This window comes from Phoxinus phoxinus, assembly GCF_949152265.1.
Source record: "Phoxinus phoxinus genome assembly, chromosome: 25".
In the NCBI taxonomy this organism is placed as follows: Eukaryota; Metazoa; Chordata; class Actinopteri; order Cypriniformes; family Leuciscidae; genus Phoxinus; species Phoxinus phoxinus.
The window spans coordinates 8,594,757-8,617,341 of record NC_136900.1 but is presented as its reverse complement, the minus strand read 5'-3'; the positions used below and the strand labels follow the sequence as shown (position 1 = coordinate 8,617,341).

General features: G+C 38.6%; 2 protein-coding genes across 7 annotated transcripts; one reads left to right on the top strand and one right to left on the bottom strand.

The window, feature by feature from the left end:
- Positions 1-974: 974 nt before the first annotated feature.
- On the bottom strand, positions 975-22,554 carry chchd3b (coiled-coil-helix-coiled-coil-helix domain containing 3b). 4 transcript variants are annotated; one of them, XM_079603765.1, is made up of 10 exons: positions 22,239-22,554; positions 20,525-21,398; positions 18,356-18,449; positions 18,078-18,258; positions 17,047-17,061; positions 16,629-16,712; positions 16,443-16,513; positions 15,069-15,204; positions 14,857-14,918; positions 975-1,086 (listed from the first exon to the last, which is right to left on the bottom strand). In XM_079603765.1, exons 1-9 carry the CDS (start codon positions 22,311-22,313, stop codon positions 14,892-14,894), a joined length of 1,557 nt encoding a protein of 518 aa, XP_079459891.1. In that variant the 5' UTR covers positions 22,314-22,554; the 3' UTR covers positions 975-1,086; positions 14,857-14,891. The 4 variants fall into 4 exon arrangements, with proteins under 4 accessions (XP_079459891.1, XP_079459890.1, XP_079459889.1 ...); XM_079603764.1 differs by lacking the exon at positions 975-1,086 and adding an exon at positions 10,800-10,867; XM_079603763.1 differs by lacking the exon at positions 975-1,086 and having other exon boundaries at positions 14,331-14,918.
- gpr22b (G protein-coupled receptor 22b) lies at positions 5,251-10,728 on the top strand. Of its 3 annotated transcripts, XM_079603768.1 has the most exons (4): positions 5,251-6,087; positions 6,971-7,751; positions 8,611-8,846; positions 9,094-10,728. In XM_079603768.1, exon 4 carries the CDS (start codon positions 9,098-9,100, stop codon positions 10,412-10,414), a length of 1,317 nt encoding a protein of 438 aa, XP_079459894.1. In that variant the 5' UTR covers positions 5,251-6,087; positions 6,971-7,751; positions 8,611-8,846; positions 9,094-9,097; the 3' UTR covers positions 10,415-10,728. The 3 variants fall into 3 exon arrangements, with proteins under 3 accessions (XP_079459894.1, XP_079459893.1, XP_079459895.1); XM_079603767.1 differs by lacking the exon at positions 8,611-8,846; XM_079603769.1 differs by lacking the exons at positions 5,251-6,087; positions 8,611-8,846 and adding an exon at positions 6,563-6,685 and having other exon boundaries at positions 6,789-7,751.
- Positions 22,555-22,585: the final 31 nt, after the last annotated feature.

Here is a 22,585-nt window from a genome sequence, read left to right as displayed (position 1 = left end):
TAAACGATTAGTCAATATTGATACATACTGACTCTTTCACAAATACTAAAACAAATCACTTGGACTAGACCTTACCTTTTCTATCGAGGACTAATGTTCACTGGTGAAAGTGTTTCATCGCCGCTATTATATCCAACATTTGGCCCTGATGTAAAGCGTGCTGAATCTGGCCTTGCACTATTGTTAGCAGACAGTATCAGCAGCTTTTATTGCTCCAAAATTTCTCCAGGGATGCATCGTGGATATGTTGAATTGCATAAATCGAATGAATGTTTGCATCCAAATAATGCTATGTCACTGAACAGTTTAAGCACGAAATAAGCCAGATATTTTACATTTATGCGTAGAAAATGGCCCACAAAAAATACTGTAAACATAACTGACCTCACCTGGTGACCCCAAGGTTGTAGACCTCTGAACTTAGCCTCAGGTGGTTTGCACCAAGATGGTTTCCACTGGTCTGGTTTGAAGGATTTCAAGAGGTTTTGGACATTTGTCAGTTGGTCCGGCTGGTATACCAGTTGGTCATCCAGTTAAACCATCTTGGTCAGGCTGTGAGACCAGATAAAACCAACAAAAGGCCTCAGAAGAAGCAGATTTACTTCATCTATTAAACTGAAATTGCATTCTCCTCAATTTGTTTAAAATGTGCAACATAACAACCGCATGATTTCAGGTATGATTTGTTCTCCAGTTTTACTAGATTATTGCTGCATTCAAGCCCTCGCATTTATGAATTCGGAAGACGCAATGATTGGCCAATTTCATATAAATTAGTTACAAATGCATTGACCTTTTTAAGCACTGATCCAAAAAATGATGAGGAAATTATGCATATTAGCTATCTGTGAAGGAAATTTTTGTCGTACAAACCCATCAACTTATAAATTGGTTAAATGACATCAATGAAAATACAATGTTCGGTTAAAATGTACAATTACAACCAATAATAATTACCTTTATGATTCTTAATTGACCCTCCCAATTCGGAAAGTCTGCTTTTTATGACAAGCGATGGCATTCAGTCATTAATGTGACCTCACCAGCTCTAATTCATGTAACCAGTTACTCTGACCCCACAGAGGACTAGAGATGACACAAAACACATGCAGAAAAAAACAGAGCGCATGTTAATAACAATGATGCAATGAGACAACAGAGGGGAAAGATAGAGAGAGAGGCCACAATTACACACAGACAAAACAGTCTTGCCTCACTGGCCACATTATCAAATTTACAAGCTTCAACAATAAAGATTAATCACTTCAGGCTACAGGGTATCGCTCACAAATCAGATTTAGAGTGTCATAAACGCAAACAAAGATGAGTGATTTGTTTGCTTAAACATCAAAGGGCTTATAAATGCAGTCGTCGGCTTGAGTGTAAGTACATTAGCGGAGGCCCACGACCAATTATCATTTATTGATTGCACAGAGATGAACATTTAGCACTAAAGTAAGAGGATTGAAAACAGGTTACGGCTGAAAAACAACACGCGTGTACAAATAAATGAATAATGGATGTATAAACAATGGATGCAAAACTACATCAAACTGTCAAATCTATGAAAAAATTCATAAACAACATGCAATGAAGGGTTTTAAACTTTGGCTAAAAGAAGCTATTAAAAGGTTGAAAGAACATAAGAAAACGCACCAATAAACATAAGACGTGTCTGAAGCTAAGGGGGGGGGGGGGGTATTTTTTACTTTCTTATAACTGTTTTCTGAGATATAGTGAGCTGTATATGATAACTTATAGACCACCAGTTGTTAAAAAATTACACTGAATCTATTGAAAGGAGCAGACTCATTTTATATGAAATTATCAAATGATAAATTTTTTGAATAGGGTGACAGCTTTAAATTAAACCGATAAATTCAGACTAAATACAACAGTGTCGATGAACATCAGCATCAAAATAAACGACATAGCAATAAACTCAAATGAATATGTTAATCTGCACTGGTTGATTTACATGTCGGTCATCTGAAATCGCTAAAAGGATTCCCTCAGGACACTCAAGTGTACAAGTGTACTTAATTCATGCCTTTCGGAAGCCTATTTATTTCACATAAAAATGCAAAACATTTTCTTCTCCTGTTCTCTCTTGTTTTCGCTGCTCCAGACGAGAAAGTGTTCAGATTTACTGTGCGTATTAAGAGGCGAGTGATTAAAACACTGCCGCCACTTCAGTAACACAAAGGCGGGCGGCTCTATTAGCGTTGTGTTAATCTACTGGGACGCTGCCGCACACACTCCGGCTGCAAAGACCATGAGTGGCACTGCAGGAGAGAGATATAAAAGAGCCGCTGCTGAGATCTCTGCCTTTCTCAAGCTGATTTCTAGCCCTGCGAAATGACCCTCTCGTACGGCCAGGACTAGAAAAATCAGACGTCCAATAGGGCTTTAGCTGTTCTGCTCACATAGCGGTAGCAGACGGATCGAAACTGCGCTTGGGTGCTGGAATCCAGTCGACTCGCTGTCTGCCACTCCAGAACAGTGACTTAAAGTGAAAGTTTTTTGGCTTTTAGTATGAATATGTTAGCCTTACTGCTAAGTTAGTGTGCACCAAACCAATGACGAAATTCACATTTATAAGATATAAGCATTCAAAACTTGGAAGTCTCTCACTTCCACTAAAATGATCAATGATTTGATGACATCACAATGCACTTCAGCTTCTCATCAGATTTTCTGTCCAATCAAATGATCTCTAGAATCTGAAGCTCCGCCCCCTACATTATAAACAGACGCTGAAGCTGCGGCTGAAATCGATCACTTGTTCACACATTTACTGCTTTCTACATGGTGAATGGCACATAGTGCACTATATAGGGCGATAGGGAACGATAGAGATTATTTGAAATATGCTTTTCATTGAGGTGCATGAATAAAGTCTGGTTTCACGTTAGTGTCACGCGAGCCACCGCCGCTCCGGTCCAGAGACACAATGGCACGATAGAGTCGGCGCAGACCAGAAAACATATTGGACCCATTTTTGAATTCTGCACAGTATGCTGTATTTTAAAGTGATATGAAGGAGATTGGGAGAAGAAACGTTAGAGATTAGGTCTTGCGTAGCCAGACCTTCAGAGGTCTGGACTCTAATGCAGCTTTTCTTGGTCAAGGACCGGCCAAGTGGACGCTTGACTGATATGTAACGCAACCAATCACAGTTCGTTTTGTTCCACATCATGTTTAGGGGCATGAAAATATAATGTTGATCTCTCTACAACAGACCAGCATGCATATAATAAATTATTAATTCAAGAACGTGCAAGTTTACAGCAACAATGGAGCCGCGAACTTCACATCATTCTGAAAAAACAGCATTTAGTTAATCCTGGTAAGCGCTCATTGTCAAGTTGTAAACACAACGGCGTTCTTCTGCCACGAAGGGGTTTGGCGTCCCGGCATTTGTTTCCAGGCGGACCATTAAAGAACTTGACACTCAAGTCTCCCGAACATCCTGTAGAATTCAACCAATCAGATCGCGACTTCAAAACTCCTGAGGTGTTTCCAGGAAAGTGTGCCATATGCATCAGACGTTCAGCCAACGGTCCGTGGGACTAGGAGGAAACTGCAGCTTTACTGAGCTCAACGGCTCTGGCCAAGCTGTGATATAAACTACGCTATTGGCTATTTAAAAAAAGGGGAGGAGCTATATGATATGTCCCGCCCTGTCTTCCTGTTTTATCGGAAATTACATCAACATTGAATAATGCTCTGCGTTTCAAGGCACTTCAATGGTAAATCTCATTGCTCTGGCTTTTTGGATATGTACCATGGTAAAAACATGTTATTTTGGTTTTTATATGCCATAAGAATCAGCTAGAAAACAGAACCAAAAAGAAATAGTATTAGCATCTGTTACCACCACAGTACTTTCTTCTAAATGCATGTCAACATATTTGTAAAATATACTTTATATCTTCTTCTTTTTTTTCCTGATTTGCATATGGATAAACATGTAAGGAGACAAATGACTGCGGAGGGAGGGTTATTTATGAAAATATTTATGTCAATCAAAATAGTTATTCAGAATGATCATTGTGCATTTTTATTCACACAATGCTGTATGCTAGTGTCTTTTTTTCTCCAACACTCAACACAGAAAAATGGTTAGGAATAACCGAATATTAGTCTGCAGTGTTGGAAGGCTGCTGGGAAAGCATGCTGAAATATTAATGGCAGCTGAAATATCGAGCCTGGTTTTAGTGAAAAGTTTTCAGCAGTGCTGCCGCCGTGTCTATAGAAGGCTGTTTACTACTTAATAATACAACATGTGCGTTTCAGAAGAGTGGCACGCCAACAAGTGCTTCAAATATGAACACATTCGCACACAATCTTGTTGCGACCGTCACTTTCGTCGCCCACCCTTACCTGCCAAATGAGCCAAACAAAATGAATAGAGAAAGACTGCTCCTTCTGCCAGCTGACAGGCCGGTTTAATTGAAACTATCAATCACAATTCCTCTACTTATCACACACGCTAAGTGTTCCCATCATCTAAATCTAACACACATGCTCTGTTTCAAACCCTAGTGAGCTGCCTACTGCCTATACACAGTTGCTATAATTGGGATCTCGTAAGTGAAAATTTGTATGGATATGGGCAGCTATTCTTACGTCATGCAAATAGCGCTCAACTTTGTAAAACGCATGTTAGACTCGACTTTGATTTAAATAATTTACCATTAGCATTAACCACATGACAAAAGCATCTAAAATGCACTATATTAAAGATATGTTGGGTAAGATCATGTATGTTTAATTAATCCGATTTTTTTTATTATGGATGTTCATATTGAATGTTATCGGCCGATTTTTTTAATTTATCGGTCAATATTAGATATGTAATATTACATCTACTTACTTAAAAATACTAATAATTTACTAACATTGATACAATAATCAAAAATGAATAGAAATGCATAATATATTTAATATCATTATATAAATATTTTTTTTAATTAAAGGATTTGTAAATTGATATAATTTTCTATCCATCTATCTATCTATCTATCTATCTATCTATCTATCTATCTATCTATCTATCTATCTTTTTTTCATTATGTACATTGTAATGTTGTGATGCTTAAATTCACCTGTCATAACATGGCAAAATAATTATCGGCTTATCAGTCTTATATTGGTGCATGTATAATTTTTATAGGTACTTGTACTGGACAAATTATGTATTTCTTTCCACTGAGCTCATCGCAATGCATTCTGACACTGCCTTCTCCGTTATGAATGCATGCCATGCTGTTTCAGCCAAAAATGTAGCCCAAATTAAGAATCATAGAAGTATAGTCTTTAAAAACCGCCTGCGCACCATAAAATGCTGCCTACATAGACAGCTCACTAGGTTTATAACACAACCACATTCTTTTTGTGTCCTTTACCCAGTAGACACATATCCATTTTCATCACAGAGCACGGCATCAAATATGAATGAAAACATGCAACTCTGACAGTGTTTAAATAGAAACCAAAGCACCTCCGCAGGGACTGACAGATGCAGCCGAGCCGAGACTGCGCTTCCATCGCAGGATAGAGGGAAAAGCTGGATGGAGAGAACGACAAGAAAACAAAAGAGTGCATCCCCACTCTCTGGGGAGGAAAGGGTTAACCCCATTACAACAGACCAATCAGAGCAGAGAGCAACACTGCAAAACCGCCGCAGTGAGTGAGAGAGGGAGACGAAGATAGAGAAGGAGCGAACGAGAGAGAGGGGGGACAAGCAAGGTTTTGGAGGAGCAACAGTGGATCGGTAACACTTCAATGCATCACAGTTCGAAGAGAGAGTGTGCGAGCGAGTGTGACATCAAGAGAGAGGAAAAGAAGCAAGTCAGTGAAAGAAACAGTTAGCAGGACAGTAGATCAAAGTCAGTCTGTTTCACTCTGACAGTTCGCACGGACGGGATTTGATTCATGCTCCTCAAGGAGAAGCAGGTTTACGACTCGCTGACATGCAATGCCTATAAAAGTCTGTGCACTTGTGGATCTCAGGTGATGCTTCGGTGAAGATGCAGCTGCTCTACGTTGCATGACAGATGAGAACTCATGAGGAGCGCAAAGGTAAGCTGGTGATATTGAATAACTTTGGTGGAAAAAAATGTGTTTGAACAAGTATGCATGCTGCTGAGTTTTTGGATGTAAAACAGTGTTCATTCAAAAGAGCAGATGTATACATCTTCCTAGGGCAATCTGTCAAAATTGGAGTTGCCCTAGTAAATACAACTAAAATAAATCAGCTAAATTAAGGATAGAGGGGGAAAAAGATGCTTATTAGAAGAGTGCAACCTTCATAGGAACCAAAGGTTAAAGAATTTGTCATTGAAAACCCCATATCGAGACGTTATCTTAATATTTTGAGGGGATGTCTACGTTTTGTGATTAACTTGCTGCTGCCTGTAAACAGCATTCTGACTTTAGTTAGTCTATTGATCCACGTCTCCGCTGACAAATTTCACCCCGATACCCAATCGATTCTGTTTACGGTTTTCCCCTCGATCTGTCAAAGTCTGCTGGACTGTAACATCTGGGAAAAATTTACAGTGTAAAATCTCATTCACGGCTGGAACACGGCCCCCTCGTTACACGTGATCCAGGCATATTCTTGCATGGCCGTTGACTGAAAAATGATGTGAGAAAGTACAGACATAAAACAACACAGGTGATTGCATTACCTTCCCTAAAAGGTATTGCTTTGGAAATGAGTGTTTGTAGATTGTTCCCAAGATGCACGGGCTCATCTATCAACCCCTGCATGTTCGCAGATGTTACTTGTACCTTCACATGGGCGTTAAGCAAGACCAGAGCGCTTGTGCATTTCCGCAGACCGATTGGAAAAGATGAATGGATAACACATGGAAGTCCTTACTTGATGATGGATTGGATGCAGGCTTAATGAATAATTGATTGTTCACTTATCAACACTTCTCTGCTTTTTTCTTGTTAGGATTGTGGAATCAAAGAGTGGAAGAGAACTGCTTTCAAAGTGCCATCTCTCAGGAAGACGTGCCAGAACGAGTGGATTTCCCAGGGGAAGACATTCCCATGCTCATCACGGATGTGTAAAGTTGTTATCATGGGCTTCAGAAAGCATTGATAATGCAACCTAAAGGTGACCTTCTGTGAGGGGACTGGAAATTACATTGCCAATTCCCCAACGTCCTCATGCTGACCTAAACAATTCAGCGACCTTGGATTCTTCACCAGATGGCACATGCAAATCAGCAAATCAATATGGATTTATCACCTTCTAGGGCCCATAAAACTGCAATAACGGGAATATGTCAGCAGTGAAGGAACGGCATGAGACCGTGCTGATGATATCGAGTGAGATTACAGCAACTTCCTAACCCTAACGTGGATATAATAATTAATCAAAAACAATTGCTTTCAGTGGTCAAGCTAGTTTAGAAAATGAAAATGCACAGTTTATCTCTAAATCACTTGTCATGTTCTTTGGACTCAATCAGTGCGTTAACGAAAACGGGAATGCCAACTCTTTGTTAGGTCTGCACATGGCAGGGGATCAAACATATCAATTGGTTTAGCACAAAAACATCATCCCTGATCATTAAGAGAGAGATTCGCTTGGATTACGAGGACTAAGAAGTGCAGAATACTTCCTTGAAAGGCCATGCCTGGGGCTGATGTGCAACTTGTACCCCTTCCAGACTCTCCCGTCTCGACTGCTGACTCCCGAGGCTGAGAAAAAACCTGGAAGGGGAAGGGTAAGTCAACTAATGTGCAGAATAAACTATTGGACAGTTGTCATTAGTCGTCAAGGTTGTTCGACGTCCAGAAAACAAGCATGATCTGTGAGGTGTTGTGTTTTAGCTCATGAAGTCATTCGAGTTTCCATATGGTTTCACTCCAAGGTGTCAGTCGGCCTACATCAAAACAAAAAAGAGTTATTAGTACCCAGTTGGCAGCTTGATGCATCCATCTACATGGAGTAAATTACAAAAGCTAGGTTAATACTTATCTCGACAATCCTCTCTCTCTTAATTCTCTCTCAAGGTGATGAATGAAACGCAGCACTAAAGACAGTCACATTTGCAAATGGAGCAATCCATCACTGTGCAACAAATGAAAATGCATTGTGGACAAAAAAAAAATGCCTAAAGTGAGTCTATTCATAGCAGCGCCTAATACAAACTGGCCAGTGCATAACCAATGCGTTATTAGTCAACGTGCACAGGAGCCTCATATGTAAAGCCATTAGCCGGCGCATAGGGAATCTGAACAAGTAAGACATACAGAACTTTCTATATTGCGGTGATTTGAATCCAGCATAAATCTACCACAGATTCCTTAATCTAATGGTTTTGTTGGTCTCAATCAAGTGTGCCGCACAGGCCCTGAAAAGTGAAGCCAAAGCATCTCGATCGCCCCCTAGGTCCTGGTCCTAGTATAGGTCATAATAAACTCCGCCTCCCCGTGTTATTTAACGGCACGTGAGACCAACTAAACAATTAAATTACACTTGAAATATATATTTTTTCAAAGATTGTTTCTATCATTTACTGTAGTTTCTCACGCTGATGTAAGTTCAAGTTCTTGTTTCTAAAATACGTTTTTTTTTGTTAGTTATTTGATGCGGTGGTGTGACGTCATGATTGACAGACATCGGGACACTGGCGGCTTCAGTTCTCACCAATGGAAGAGAGTGAAGGGGCGTCGTCCATCTTCTTGTACAGTCTATGGTCTCAATAAGTGAGATCCCCGATAAATCTTATTGTGGTCATTACAGACAACTTAATTTGTTCTTCTCTTAGATTAGTAGTGGATCTAACAAAGAGGGTTGTACAAAATTCAGAATTAAAGTGAGTGAACGAGTGTGAATTTGAAATAAATTTAGGATTTACTGAATTGTATCCATTTTTATCTATCTATCTATCTATCTATCTATCTATCTATCTATCTATCTATCTATCTATCTATCTATCTATCTATCTATCTATCATCTATCCATCCATTCAATTCTGAATGAAACAATGCTGCCTGGCTCAAATGCGCCTGGTCTTTCTACATTTTTCTCTGATTGTGCATCCTCCTGTTTTTACCTTTCAGGATAATGCACGTCCCTCCCTTAACGGAGGAAGAAAGCACCATGAGTAACGTTACTGTCCTTGACATCACCGAGGCCGTGAGTCCCGCCATGACGGCGGCCGGCCCGATCCCGTACCCGCTCAGCTTCCAGGTGTCCCTGACTGGATTCCTCATGCTGGAGATTGTCCTGGGATTGAGCAGCAATCTGACCGTGCTGGCGCTCTACTGCATGAAGTCCAACCTGGTCAATTCCGTTAGCAACATCGTCACCATGAACCTGCACGTGCTGGACGTGTTGGTGTGCGTTTGCTGCATCCCGCTAACCATCGTCGTGCTAATGCTGTCATTGCAAAGCGACACGGTGCTCGTGTGCTGCTTCCACGAGGCCTGCGTGTCCTTCACTAGCGTAGCTACAGCAGCTAACGTGCTAGCCATCACTTTGGACCGATACGACATCTCCGTTAAACCTGCCAATCGTGTGCTGACTATGGGACGAGCAGTGGCTCTGTTGGGTTGCATTTGGGTGCTGTCTTTTGCTAGCTTCTTGGTGCCATTTATCGAAGTGGGATTCTTGGGACCGGAGCCCACCAAAGCAAATCAGACCGCCGTTGTGCACGTAAACGAGTATTACACCGAACTTGGTCTGTACTACCACCTAGTGGCCCAAATCCCCATTTTCTGTTTGACTGCCGTCATAATGCTAGTGACATACGCGAAGATCCTGCAGGCTCTCAACATCCGCATTGGTACGCGCTTCCATGCCACGCAGAAGAAGAAGAAGATGAGGAGGAAAAAGAACTTCTCTCTTATGTCGACATCTGAACAGCAGCTTCCCGAGATCACGGACGCCTCGCAGAGCAGCGCCGGAAACCGCGGAAGTGCTCCACTTGGCATGCGCACATCAGTCTCGGTGATCATCGCCCTGCGAAGGGCCGTCAAACGCCACCGGGAACGTCGTGAGCGGCAAAAGCGCGTTTTCCGCATGTCGTTGCTAATCATCTCCACGTTCCTCCTCTGTTGGACGCCCATTACCGTTTTAAACACTGTGATTCTCAGCGCAGGCCCTAGCGACCTCACCGTCAAGCTCAGAATGGGTTTTCTGGTCATGGCTTACGGGACCACGGTCTTCCATCCACTCTTGTATGCCTTCACAAGGCAGAAGTTTCAGAAAGTCCTGAAAAGTAAAATGAAGAAACGGGTGGTGTCCATCATCGAGGCGGATCCGCTGCCGAACAACGCAGTGATTCGAAACTCCTGGATCGACCCTAAACGGAATAAGAAAGTGACGTTTGATGATCACGAAGCAAGGCAGAAATGTCTATCATCCGAAGATGCAGATTAAAACCACTTTGCAACCTCTGAAAAAAAAAAGAGACTAGTTTTCATAAAAGCACTGTTATCCATAAAGGGAACCACGTGATGTGAATATTAGTCGTACATGAGCAGGTATCAAATAATCGTATTATTTATATAACTAACTTGGAATATAATATGATAGGTTTCATAGAACGATACTACTGCAGTTACAAGATGCATGTCCTTTATAAACCACTGTATGTACTGTAAATACATGGGATTTGTACATATTCTTGATCAGTTATGTACCTCTATTATGACTTGTAGCCTGTGTATACATGTATTTGTAATAAACTAGGTGGGGGAAAAGACGAAATCCATCTGCTCTTTGACATGAACGCAGATGCTGTGAACATTAACCAGGCACGATGGCTGCTTTTCCTTCAGAGTAGATCCATCTGAGGTCATCTTGTGCATGAATATGAGGATATTATGGTTTCTGCGGAACAAAAAAGGAGATTTATTGACGAATCATCACACAGCGATTCATATGTAAAGCTCCAAACATTAACAAAACACCAAAAGCACTTACAAAAGTCGCCGCGCTGTACACCAAGTCTTCTGGTGTCATGTGATAGCTTTGAGTGACAGACCGCAAATTAAAAGCTGGTAACAAACAAGTTGTAAAAGCCTCATGATATGCAAAGAAAAGAAGGGAAGACATCGAAGACATATGCTGTCAAATCTGAGGAAACGTCTGGTTCATTTCGGCACTGCTGTCAAGGACAAAACGTCCCTCATTTTGCATTCACAAAAAAACTGAAGTTAAGCTCCCATTCACCAAATCTGCATATTAATGAAAATGTTCCCAGCTCTTAGAGGTCTATTGTGCACCATTACGAGAGCATTCGTCCTTGTGCGTTCAGTGGGAATTATTCTGTTGTCAAGAACGTAATGGACAAATGACGATGCCGATTTAGCGATTCACATGCAAGTCAAGAACCAGTTCAGTTTTGTAAGATGAAAAATTCTAAACATTTGCTTCACTTAATAGCTTTATATTTATTTCAGTTTTAGTATTATTAATTGTATTACTTCAACAATTGCCAAGTAAACATTTCTAATTTTCATTTGAAACTTTTGATCTAATATTTTTATTTCAGATTTATTTCAGTTAATGAAAACGATTTAGTTTTAGTTAACAATAACAACACTGGGATAAAGCTATAGAAAGAAATAAGTGTCAAAACGAAACCCTAATCCATGAACAAATGTGACCTTGGACCACAATACCAATCACATGGGTCAATTTTTTAAAATTGAGATTTGAAAGCTGAATAAATAAGCTTTCGATTGATATATAGTTTGTTAGGATAGGACAATATTTGGCCGAGATAAAACTATTTGTAAATCTAAAAAATCTAAACATTGAGAAAATCTCCTTTAAAGTTGTGCATTTATGTTCACGATTGTGCTGCATTCACTCACAAAAATAAATGTTTTATATATTTACGGTAGGACATTTACAAAATATCGTAAATGATTGATTTTTGGCATAAAAGAAAAAAATATAATTTTGACCCATACAATGTATTGTTGGCGATTGCCACAAATATACCCGTGCGACTCGTGACTCGTTTTGTGATCCAGGGTCACAAATGACTCTTATAAGCTCGTTCTATTAAATGATTTAGTCTAAAGGAGTTAGAATCGCTCCAATGAGTCTCTAACTGAATCTTTTGGAGCTATTCTTTATTCATACAACTTTTGTCTCAAAATTAACGGTGTACAGGTGAAACTCGAAAAATTAGAATAAATCGTGCAAAAGTTCACTTATTTCAGTTATTCAACTTAAAAGGTGAGACTAATATATTATATAGACTCGCAAAGTGAGATATTTCAAGCCTTTATTAGTTATAATTTTGATGATTATGGCTTACAGCTTATGAAAACCCCAAATTCAAAATTAGAATATTGTGAAAAGGTTTTCATAAGCTGTAAGCCATAATCATCAAAATTATAACTAATAAAGGCTTGAAATATCTCACTTTGCATGTAATGAGTCTATATATTAGTCTCACCTTTTAAGTTGAATTACTGAAACAAGTGAACTTTTGCACGATTTATTTAAATTTTTCGAGTTTCACCTGTATATTTTATTTGTTCAGTACATTTTCCATTCAAGGAATCTTAATAAAGAGCCACAGATGACGAAAAACAAGGTTCTTGAGATGTTCATATACATACTTAAATGGGCCAAATTTGAGACAAAGAGATGGTGTCGCTACACCGTTAATTCTACAATTTAGAATCACTTAAAAGCTCTTATAAAGTGACACAGAGTGAGTTTTGCATCCAAACAGGGTCTTGTTCACCGACGACCTCTGGAAAAGCAATATCAAGCTGGCATCCACGGGTCACGCCAACGCAGTCCTGTTATTTGCTAGGATAAAATCCTACGTTTGATTTGAAATGCCCTTGGCAGACATCAGAAGCCGGTTTCATGGCACTGTAAAATCCAGGTCACACGGGGACCCGGTTCTGCCTCGTTCCCAGTGACAGCACTTCAAACAACCAAACCAGCCGCTCAATATGCCACGGTGACCTTTCGTCACACTTCACTCTTATAAGATTTGCACTCTCAGATCGTCCTATAAAACAGTAATTGAGAATCATCAAGCCCTCGGTAAACAGTCAATGTACCACGAGGGTTTTGTAAATGTCACCCGTTAGATCTTCCATCACATATAAAGCTCGGTTTGCTCATGTCAAGCTAGATTTAAGGATAAAGGGAACCAGGAGTACGTCGTGGTTTCAGGTTTGCAAACAGCCATCGGTGAGTTGTCCGTCTATTGCACTCATAACAAGCCAATTCTGGACACTTTACAAGCACCTGGTGCATATAAAACGGTTTATAATGAAGAGATGAGTACGAATTTAAACTCTTTTCTTGGTCACACTACATCCTAGCATTCTTTAAAGACATTGTGAGGACAATCGGTGGAGAAAAGCAGAAAATATGACTCATATTTTGTTAGCGGGTAAACTTCAATTATAGCATTTACAGTCATATAAATGATGTGTCCGTTATGATTGCTTAAACTCTTATTGCCCAGGAGCAACTGTGGAATGAAATGAACAAGGCAATTATGAATATCATGTTTTTCATTTATATTTTTGAATCCTAAGTATCTATCTATGGTTAAAGGGATAGTTTACCCCAAAATAAAAAATATTGTCATCAATTACTCACCCTCACATCATTTCTAACCTGACTTTATTTCTTCTGTGGAACACAAAAGGAGATTTTTTTTATGATTATCGGAGTCAATCATTTCTATATAATAAAAATAAGAGGATAGCATCATAAACGTAGCACATAGGATTATTCTCTCCATTTCTCATATGTCTCAAAGCCGTATGTTTTGTGTTGATTGATTCTTGAGTCAGATCTTTTCAATGGATCGGTTGATTCAGTGAGTGCACAAATTATTGATTTGTGAATTAAGACTGATCCAGATTTTGAGCTCAGCTCACTGATTTAACAATCAGCTTGGTTAAAGGAAAGATTTTATAGCAAATTAGCTTTATTTTCAATTTGTTTCTCGCATAAAGCTATGGTATGACTTAAGACGACTTGAAATATGGACAACTATGATATTTTTATGGTGCTTTTGATGCATGAAAGTTGTAAATGCATGCAAAAGAATGACATATAGGCCTACATTATGGGTTACACATATTGGTTAGAAACAACATGAGGTTGAGAGTAAATGATGACAGTCTTTAAATAACTCACATCTTAATAAAACACAAGGCTATTGATTTTGATTTCGATAATGAGGTCCATTTTACGCAGAATTTTTGGTCGTCCTTTTAACCTTCTAGACCAGCGTGGTTCCACAATACATCACGAATAGTACAATAACGTCAGCGCCATCTAGTGGAAATAAATATGCTTTTGACTAATTTGAACGTAATCCAAACTGTGCAGCTAAAAGCCAATCACATTTACCCAAAATGACCATAACAAAAGCATTTCAAGGCAAAGGCACAAACATTTTACTATGCACAAATGTATCATCAGACCGCAGCTTCCAGATTGTGCATCGCTTTGTACTTTTTGGTCATGCAAAAAAAAAGTGTGCACTATTTTTCTGAAACCATGTAGGATATTTCTTCATGTAGAAGAAACATCACTACGTCTGTGCACACAACTAGCACTCGATAGCACCAGAAATCATTTAGCTCACAGTTCACAGTTAAAAGAGTTAGAGGTATTTCACTATCGTGGTCCTATCATGGCTCATATTCCTGAAAATGCACATTTAAAACTGATGAAATGTGTTAAGTTTCCTTTTCTTTTTCTGTAGGGATGAAATTCCCTCACGCTTCCAGTGGAAAATGTTTAACTTGCATATTTTGCTTTACAGTACGCAGTAAAGGTTTAGATGTGTGTATTTGCTGTAATGGCCCTTTTTCTTTCACCATGACACTGTAGATCTGATGTTCAGGCCGGTAAGTTAACCTCCAGTGCTCAACTTTTTATCCTGGAAAAAGAAGAAGAAATGCAAACATTTCTGTAATCCTTTTTAAACCACAGTCTTAGTTCAAAATGTCCTCTAAGCTTTTCTTAATTAGCGTTTTGAATGCTATTTTGAATACAAGTCATGTCCTGTTTATCCACGCGGCCGGTTTACCTGTTTGGCGCGGTCCACACACTGAATGTACAGAGATGCGATGTTGGAACAGCTCATAGTTTGACCTTTATTCTCAGAGTAACACTTCATTATCTGACTCTGTAGATCCAAACACACTGGCTTGATTTGGTATCGCCTACAGAGAGTGAGAAAGAGATTCATTTTAGGAAACTAAACACTGATTTACTGATCTTGCACCAGGGTTATTATCGTTAGCTAAAACTATTAAAAACATTTATGTTCATTGAAACAAAAATGAAATTAAATGAAATAAATGATTATTTCATTTAATTTCATCTTTGTTTCAATGAACATAAATGTTTTTAATAGTTTTAGTTGAAAGTTAATTAGTTGAAATGAAAAACGTAAACTAAACGAAAAATGACAAAAGCACATACTAAAAAAAATTGGTCCCATTTTATGTGTCTTTAAAGGATAATTCCGGTAATTAACACCTTGAGTCTATATTGTAGTTTGTTTTGGATGAACAAGAGTGGTGGACAACATTTTTTTGACAATGGTTCCTCTCTCGAGTTTTTGACTATAAAAGAATTGGCCATGGACCCATTTAACATTGGAGTCAATGGGTATGTCCGAAAATGTCATTAAAACAGCCAATAATGTTCGTTTACAAAACTGTGCAACTCACCGAGTGATTAGTGATGTTAGTTGATGTTCCAGAAACAAAAAGTGTTGCGAAATACAGTTTCTGTCGTGTTTTATTCGTCATTTTGTAAAATCCCATTGTTGAAAAAATAGTTCCACTATAGCAAAATAAACGGATTGGAATCATATATTGCGACGATATATTGTTTATAATCATCAACTAACATCACTAATCACTCGGTGAGTTTAACAGTTTTGTAAACGAACATTATTGGCTGTTTTAATGACATTTTCGGACATGCCCATTGACTCCAATGTTAAATGGGTCCATGGCCAATTCTTTTATAGTCAAAAACTCGAGAGAGGAACCATTGTCAAAAAAATGTTGTCCACCACTCTTGTTCATCCAAAACAAACTACAATATAGACTCAAGGTGTTAAATACCGGAATTATCCTTTAACTACAATGCACTAATATTTAAATTAATCAGTTGATACAATGCACTTATGTACATACATGTTGTTACATTGTACTATTATTATTATTATTATATAACTACCTGCACGTAATTACATATATAATTAATTTCTGTAATTGCAGTACAACATGAACACAAGTACACTGTACTTATTTTCTGATGTAAGAACATAGTAGATAAAGACACCTAATATAAAATGTGATGATTAAACTAAAGTTAACATGAAAACTAAAAATATAAAAATAAAAGCTAATTCAGAATATATGTAAAACTATTCTTGCACTCTCACCTGAAGCGGTTGTTTGCATCTTCTAAGCCTTTCCTGTAATTTTCAGCTGTGACTTTAGTGAATTGAGCCGCCTGTAAGACAACAACAACAAGAGATGGTTAACACATGTAATGTAATATTATTCATATGCAGTTGTGTTATCACAAGTTATGGAGAGTATATGAAAGATGGAACGAATCATTTTGCCTTTTCTTGCATCTTGGCGATCTGCTCCCGGAACAAAGCGTCCTGATTTTCCAGATCTTTCTCCTTTTCTTCCAGCTTCTGAGCCTAAAGATAAAACACATTATGACCGGATCAACCTGTAAATCTCCCATAAAAATAATTGATCACTGTAGTAAATAAAGTTTAAAGGCATATTTTTTTATGCACAATAAAAAATAGTCTAGCTGCTAGCTCACACATGACCTCTAAACTGAAAAGTCAAGTCAAATTTACACCAAAGCCTGTATATGTGTGTGGGATAAATTAATGAACATTAAACTGAACTACCGTAATTGACCTTGTATTTGAGCATTCACACACACTCAATAGAAATGTCACAAATGTCTCTGTAAAAACTGAAAGAGCGAGGGATTGTCAGAATGAAGGTGCAGCGTCTTACCTTCCTCTCCATCCACTGAACGACACGAGCAGATCAAGAGAAAGAGAGAGATGGAAAGGAAATGAACGACAGTGGAGTTAAGCAGCAAAGACAACACATGCAGATCAGTGGTGGATGCAGAGAAAATGTTACGTAACATTGTTTTGCACGTCTATCTGTCTATAGTTTTAAGAAATTTTATTTCAGTTTCAGTTATTTTAGTAAATCAAGTTAAACTAAATGAAAATGTGAAATATTAAATATTAGAAACATATGTTATTCATGGTTTCAGTTTTAGTTAACAATAATAACCCAGCATGGTGTTATGCTAATATTATATAAATAAATAAAAGACATTTCCACCTGTTTGAGAGTAAACCAAAATATTCCTTGAAGGACCTTGGAGTAATTTCCCATGTGTAAAAGTACTATATGATACCACAGTATGGCAACAGTTTTTTTTTAGTTAGAAGAAGGTGTTCAAATTGTCAGAAACACGTCCACTCTGATGCACATACACACACACACACTAGAGGATGGATACCCGACCCGAGCCTGCCGGTACCCACCGGGCCGAGCCGGGTTCGGACAGATATTTAGAAATGATGTTCGGGTTCGGGTCGGGCTAAGTCACATCAGCGCGATAAGGCATTGAACATTTTACATTTAAAAAAGCTTATTATGTAGGTATAGCCAATGGGCCTGTTTCACTTGATGCAAAGGTTTGTTTTTGTGATTAAAATAAATGAAAATTTTGACCCTAACATCCGTCTTCCTGCGTCCGGACATTTGTTTATGTAGCCGTGTGCGCTGATGCGCTCATCTGTTAACATTTCCGAATGCCTTCCTACAGTTGCTTAATAAAAGCGGGCCTTCCACACAAACAAACGTACATGTGTCATTAGTATGAGAAAATTTAATTTGAACTGTGTCAGGCTCGGACAAAAATATCTTAATGCCTGTCGGGTTCGGACAGAAAAATGCGTCCCGATCCACACACACACACAACACACACACACCGAACAGAATCCTGTCAGCAGAAGCTGACTTACATAATACTGAGTTATGAGACGATCATCCTGAACGTTCAACTGCTCCCTCCTGATGGCATCTCCCAGAGTCTGCTGATAAGACGCTTTCTCCTGATCCAGAACCTTCTGGACCTCGTCCTGGATCTGGAGTCGGGCTGCGGCTCGAGCCTGGGCCGTCGCTTCAGCCTTTTCTTCCTCCAGCCTTACGAAAACACACAGAAATAAACACTGTTTAAACACTAAAACTCACTGCATTCTCGCGTATGTTGATGAAAGATCTTGAGCAGATAAGTGTTTACTGTTGTCGCATATTACGCTCTGCCATCTTCATGTCCTCGTTCAGGAGCTTCAGGAGATCCTCTCTGATCTGCTTCCTGAGCTTCTCCTCACTCACTAAACAGAAGAAACACACCAACATGAGCATAAAAAACCAACAATTAATTTTCAAAATGCAACAACTGGTCCTTCTAGTGATAACCTGATAAACCGTCAAAATACGGACATCAAGTCAAATTTATTTGCTTTTCACAATAAAAATTGTTTCAAAACTTTACAGAAAATCATGATGTTCATGCCTTATCGTCATATTTAGCAGATTACAGCTGGACGATAACATACTTTACATTTTGCGATGATACAAGCAATCAAGCCAGTGACATTTGCAATATAATATAAATTGTTTTACGTCAATGTACTGAATGTATGCGGATAAAGTTGGACATACTTATATATACAACAACTTTATATAAAGAGCTGGCGGATAATATAGTTAATATTTTGCAAAGAAATAAAACATCAGGGAGTTTAGACTTTGCTATGATCGTATGATGTATATTGCTTTATACGAATACATGAAAGCATATATATATATGGATATATTTTTTATGATTATGGCTTACAGTTTATGAAAACCCCAAATTGTGAAAAGGTTTTCATAAGCTGTAAGCCATAATCATCAAAATTATAACAAATAAAGGCTTGAAATATCTCACTTTGCATGTAATGAGTCTATATAATAAATTAGTTTCACCTTTTAAGTTGAATTACTGAAATAAATGAACTTTTGCACCATATTCTAATTTTGCGAGTTTCACCTGTAAATATCCAACTTTATATAGAGAGCTGTGTGACAGATCACAGAAAAGATCTCTACAATTTCATTGACTTTAAGACTGAATTAAAGGGCACCTATTATGGAATTTTGAAATTTACCTTTCATGTAGTGTGTAACATAGATCTAAGTGAACAAAAACATCCTGCAAAGTTTGAAATATGAAAGTGCACCGTATATAAAGTTATTGTCTTTCAAAAGTGAGAGTCGACTCTGAGTCATTTTTATGAATCGTTAGAAGACCGAAGCTTTTCCTTTGACTAGATGACGTCAACTTGTCAAGTTATTTGAATACGATACGCCCACTTATTGCGCTCCAAGGCCAGGGAAAATATCATAGCGACGAGACGCTGTTCTGAAGTGCAACTCAAAAGCAAACTTTTTTCATCTGCCCAAGGAGGAGCATTTGAAGACTAAGTGGCTACAATTCACTATACCACAGAAGTATAGTCCGAGCCTTGAGCTTTGTTCGCGTCATTTTGAAGACGATTGCTTTTTTAAATGCAATCAAACTTGGATTCGCTGATATTGAAGGAAGGTTCAGTTCCAAGTGTATTTGCATCAGCTTCCTCCTCCGTATCACAACCTGTAAGTGTTATTAATAATTTTTGCTTTTATATTTTATGTAGCATGCTTAATCATTATTTTGTTTGTTGTGTAAGCACCGTTTAGCTTCTAGGTCTTCAATGGCAAGTGTATTGAGATATGTGAAGTGTTTGTCGTTGTTTTCGGAGTTGTCTAAAGAATAGAGTAATAACTGTAACGTAACTGCATTTTTTTTTTTGTAAAAACGTTATGTTTATGCATCGGGCTAACGCAAACAAAGACTGATTGTGCTTTTACAATATGAACTCTGGGCTATGCTCGCTAACATAACATTAAATTATTTATCTTATTTTTCGTTTTTTACTACAAACTATAAAGCAGTGGACTATAATCATTATTATAATACAATTTAATTGATAAAAGCATCATTGTACTCCGTTTTAAAAATAAGTATTATCTCTGTAAACACTGCTGGGTCATCTGACCAATCAACGCAGATTAGCGTCGCGCAAAGGAGGGGTTTGAAAAACGAATCGTTGAACGAATCATTTGGGAGTCGGTGAGCAAATCAGGTAAAAATAAATGCATATTATACGAAAACAAAAGTGTTTTTTGTCATTGCATGCATGTAAAACTGTTGTTGGGGACTCCCTAAACAACATTAGGAACATTTTAAATGTCATAATAGGTGCCCTTTAAGCATTTGTATAAAATACTGAGATACAATTGGAGACTTTACTGGTCAATCAGTCAAAAAAATTAACCAGAAAGATTGTGGTAAGAAGCCTAATATACCAGATTATGAACTTACCAACATGCGTTTGTGGTGGAAAGACCTCGACTTGGTCGATTAAGGAAGAAACAACTGGAGGTTTTTCAGTTGAAGGTGTCTTGGAAGGCATTTCATCAGGCAAAACCACATCTGAAGCAGATCCAGATGCTGACACCGACTCCTCCATGACAGATACAACGGGATCGGGTATGGAGATTGGGAAGGGTGAAGTCTCAAGCTCAACAGGTGAAGGAACAGGTAAGTCCATGGGGTCGGCAGATATTGCTTCAGCAGCTAAAGTAGAGGAGGGTGTAGTCTCTACAGGTTCAATCGGTACAACTACAGGTTCAATTGAGGACTCTGAATATGTTACAGACTCTGTGGTTGGTGGAGGTGGACTGGTTACAGGTTCAGTAGTAGAGGTTGTGACAGGAGGGGGTATTAAGGGTTCAACAGGTGTAATGGTTGATTCCACTAATGGAGGAGCGGTTATTGGTTCAGTTGAGACTTGTGAAGGTGCATTTATGGGTTTAGCAGGTTGAGGATCAGGTACAGGTGTGTTAGCAGACCCAGGTTGAGGATCAGGTACAGGTGTGTTAGCAGACCCTGTTTGAGGATCAGGTACAACTACATGCTCATTACCGGTAGGTGGAGGAATTGGAAGACCCTCAGGTGACTGAACAGATGAAGGAGATGTTTCCTTAGTCACAGGAGGCACTAAAGCTGTTATTGGCTCTGAAAGAGGAGGAGGAACCAAAGCACTGGCGTATGAGGGAGAATGAGGCATTATGGGTACATGATGTTCATCTGGAACTGAAGACTCAACCGGAGGAGTTGGTGGTGATCTGGTTGGCGCTTGTGGGCGAACCACAGGTGGAGACTCCTTCATTCGATCAATCACTCTCTCTGAAAGCTGTGTATCATCAGAACAGAAAAAGCATTGATATACATTTTTTTTTGTTCATTCAAATATGTGCACCGTTGCGTTTTTACAATGATAACTGAGAAAACAAATCGCCTAAATTAGTTTAAGTGTATGATGGTCCAGATTATTGTTGTCCAAAATGAATTAACTAATCTTTTTCAAACTTTGTGATATTAATACCAGGATTCGTGGATCTTCATTAGCTGATATTGGATTATTTTTATTTAATTAATGCAAACGCAAGCAACTGTAAATAATGCAGGAATTTATTGAATTTAGCATTAATTAAGTACTTTGCCAAAATCATGGTACAGCATACCAAGGCCATTATTCAATTATATGAACTGGCAACCAAATTCATGTACCATGGAACTACAATATGTGTATAATATGAACGTTTACCAGTCATGTCTAGGTGTAGTATGCATGCATGCTTAGTATGCAGATCAGGTCAACATGCATGACCCATAGGCTATATTTAACAGGCCCTGCAAAGCAGTACATTTTGTTCTACACCCATAAAATCTCCACAAACAGTGCATTTCTTGCATTGTTCACGATATTCCAATGATATAATATTTCGACTGAAATCTCCACAAACAGTGCATTTATTGCATTTTGCACGATATTACACGACTTCGACTGAATCAGTGAAACTGCAGCTCGATACGTACAATAACAAACTTACGTTCTTAAGCAAGCACCAAAGAAAGTTTTGTATGAGCAATAGAGATTATGAAGCTATAACTACTTAATAAAGAAAAGGGAAAATTCCTTTTCATAAGTGTATTATATTGTTAACTAGTAACTAACTTACACAGCACTTACCCGAATGCCCTTTACGAATGTAACCTCATCGGCCTCATCGAGGGAAACGTGGCGCGAGCTGCTGTTGCCTCCCATCACTGCGACGATGTACCTTTACCTCTATAGTTTAATGTGATAATTATTGTAAATAAAATACAAAAAAACGGGATTTATCTAATGGGAAATTCAGTCTGGGGTTCAATATCTGCCGAAAAGCTCGTGTTCAGTCCGGCCCTTCCCACTCGGTCTCTCACCCTGAGGAATTTCTCTGTAGCCTACAGCCCCGCGTTCATTCAAACCTCTGAGAGACAGCGAATTATTATTGCCAGATGAACGTTTATAATCAAGAATACATGTTTTTTCAACAT

Bases quoted from the DNA above. Each gene is read 5' to 3' on its own strand.
- gpr22b (XM_079603767.1), top strand. From the start codon at position 9,098: ATGCACGTCCCTCCCTTAACGGAGGAAGAAAGCACCATGAGTAACGTT.
- chchd3b (XM_079603765.1), bottom strand. From the start codon at position 22,313: ATGGGAGGCAACAGCAGCTCGCGCCACGTTTCCCTCGATGAGGCCGAT. The intron at 21,399-22,238 runs GTAAGTGCTGTG...GATGATACACAG, and splicing joins CATTCGTAAAGGGCATTCGG to CTTTCAGAGAGAGTGATTGA. The intron at 15,205-16,442 runs GTGAGAGTGCAA...CACTCTCTGTAG, and splicing joins GATGCAAACAACCGCTTCAG to GCGATACCAAATCAAGCCAG.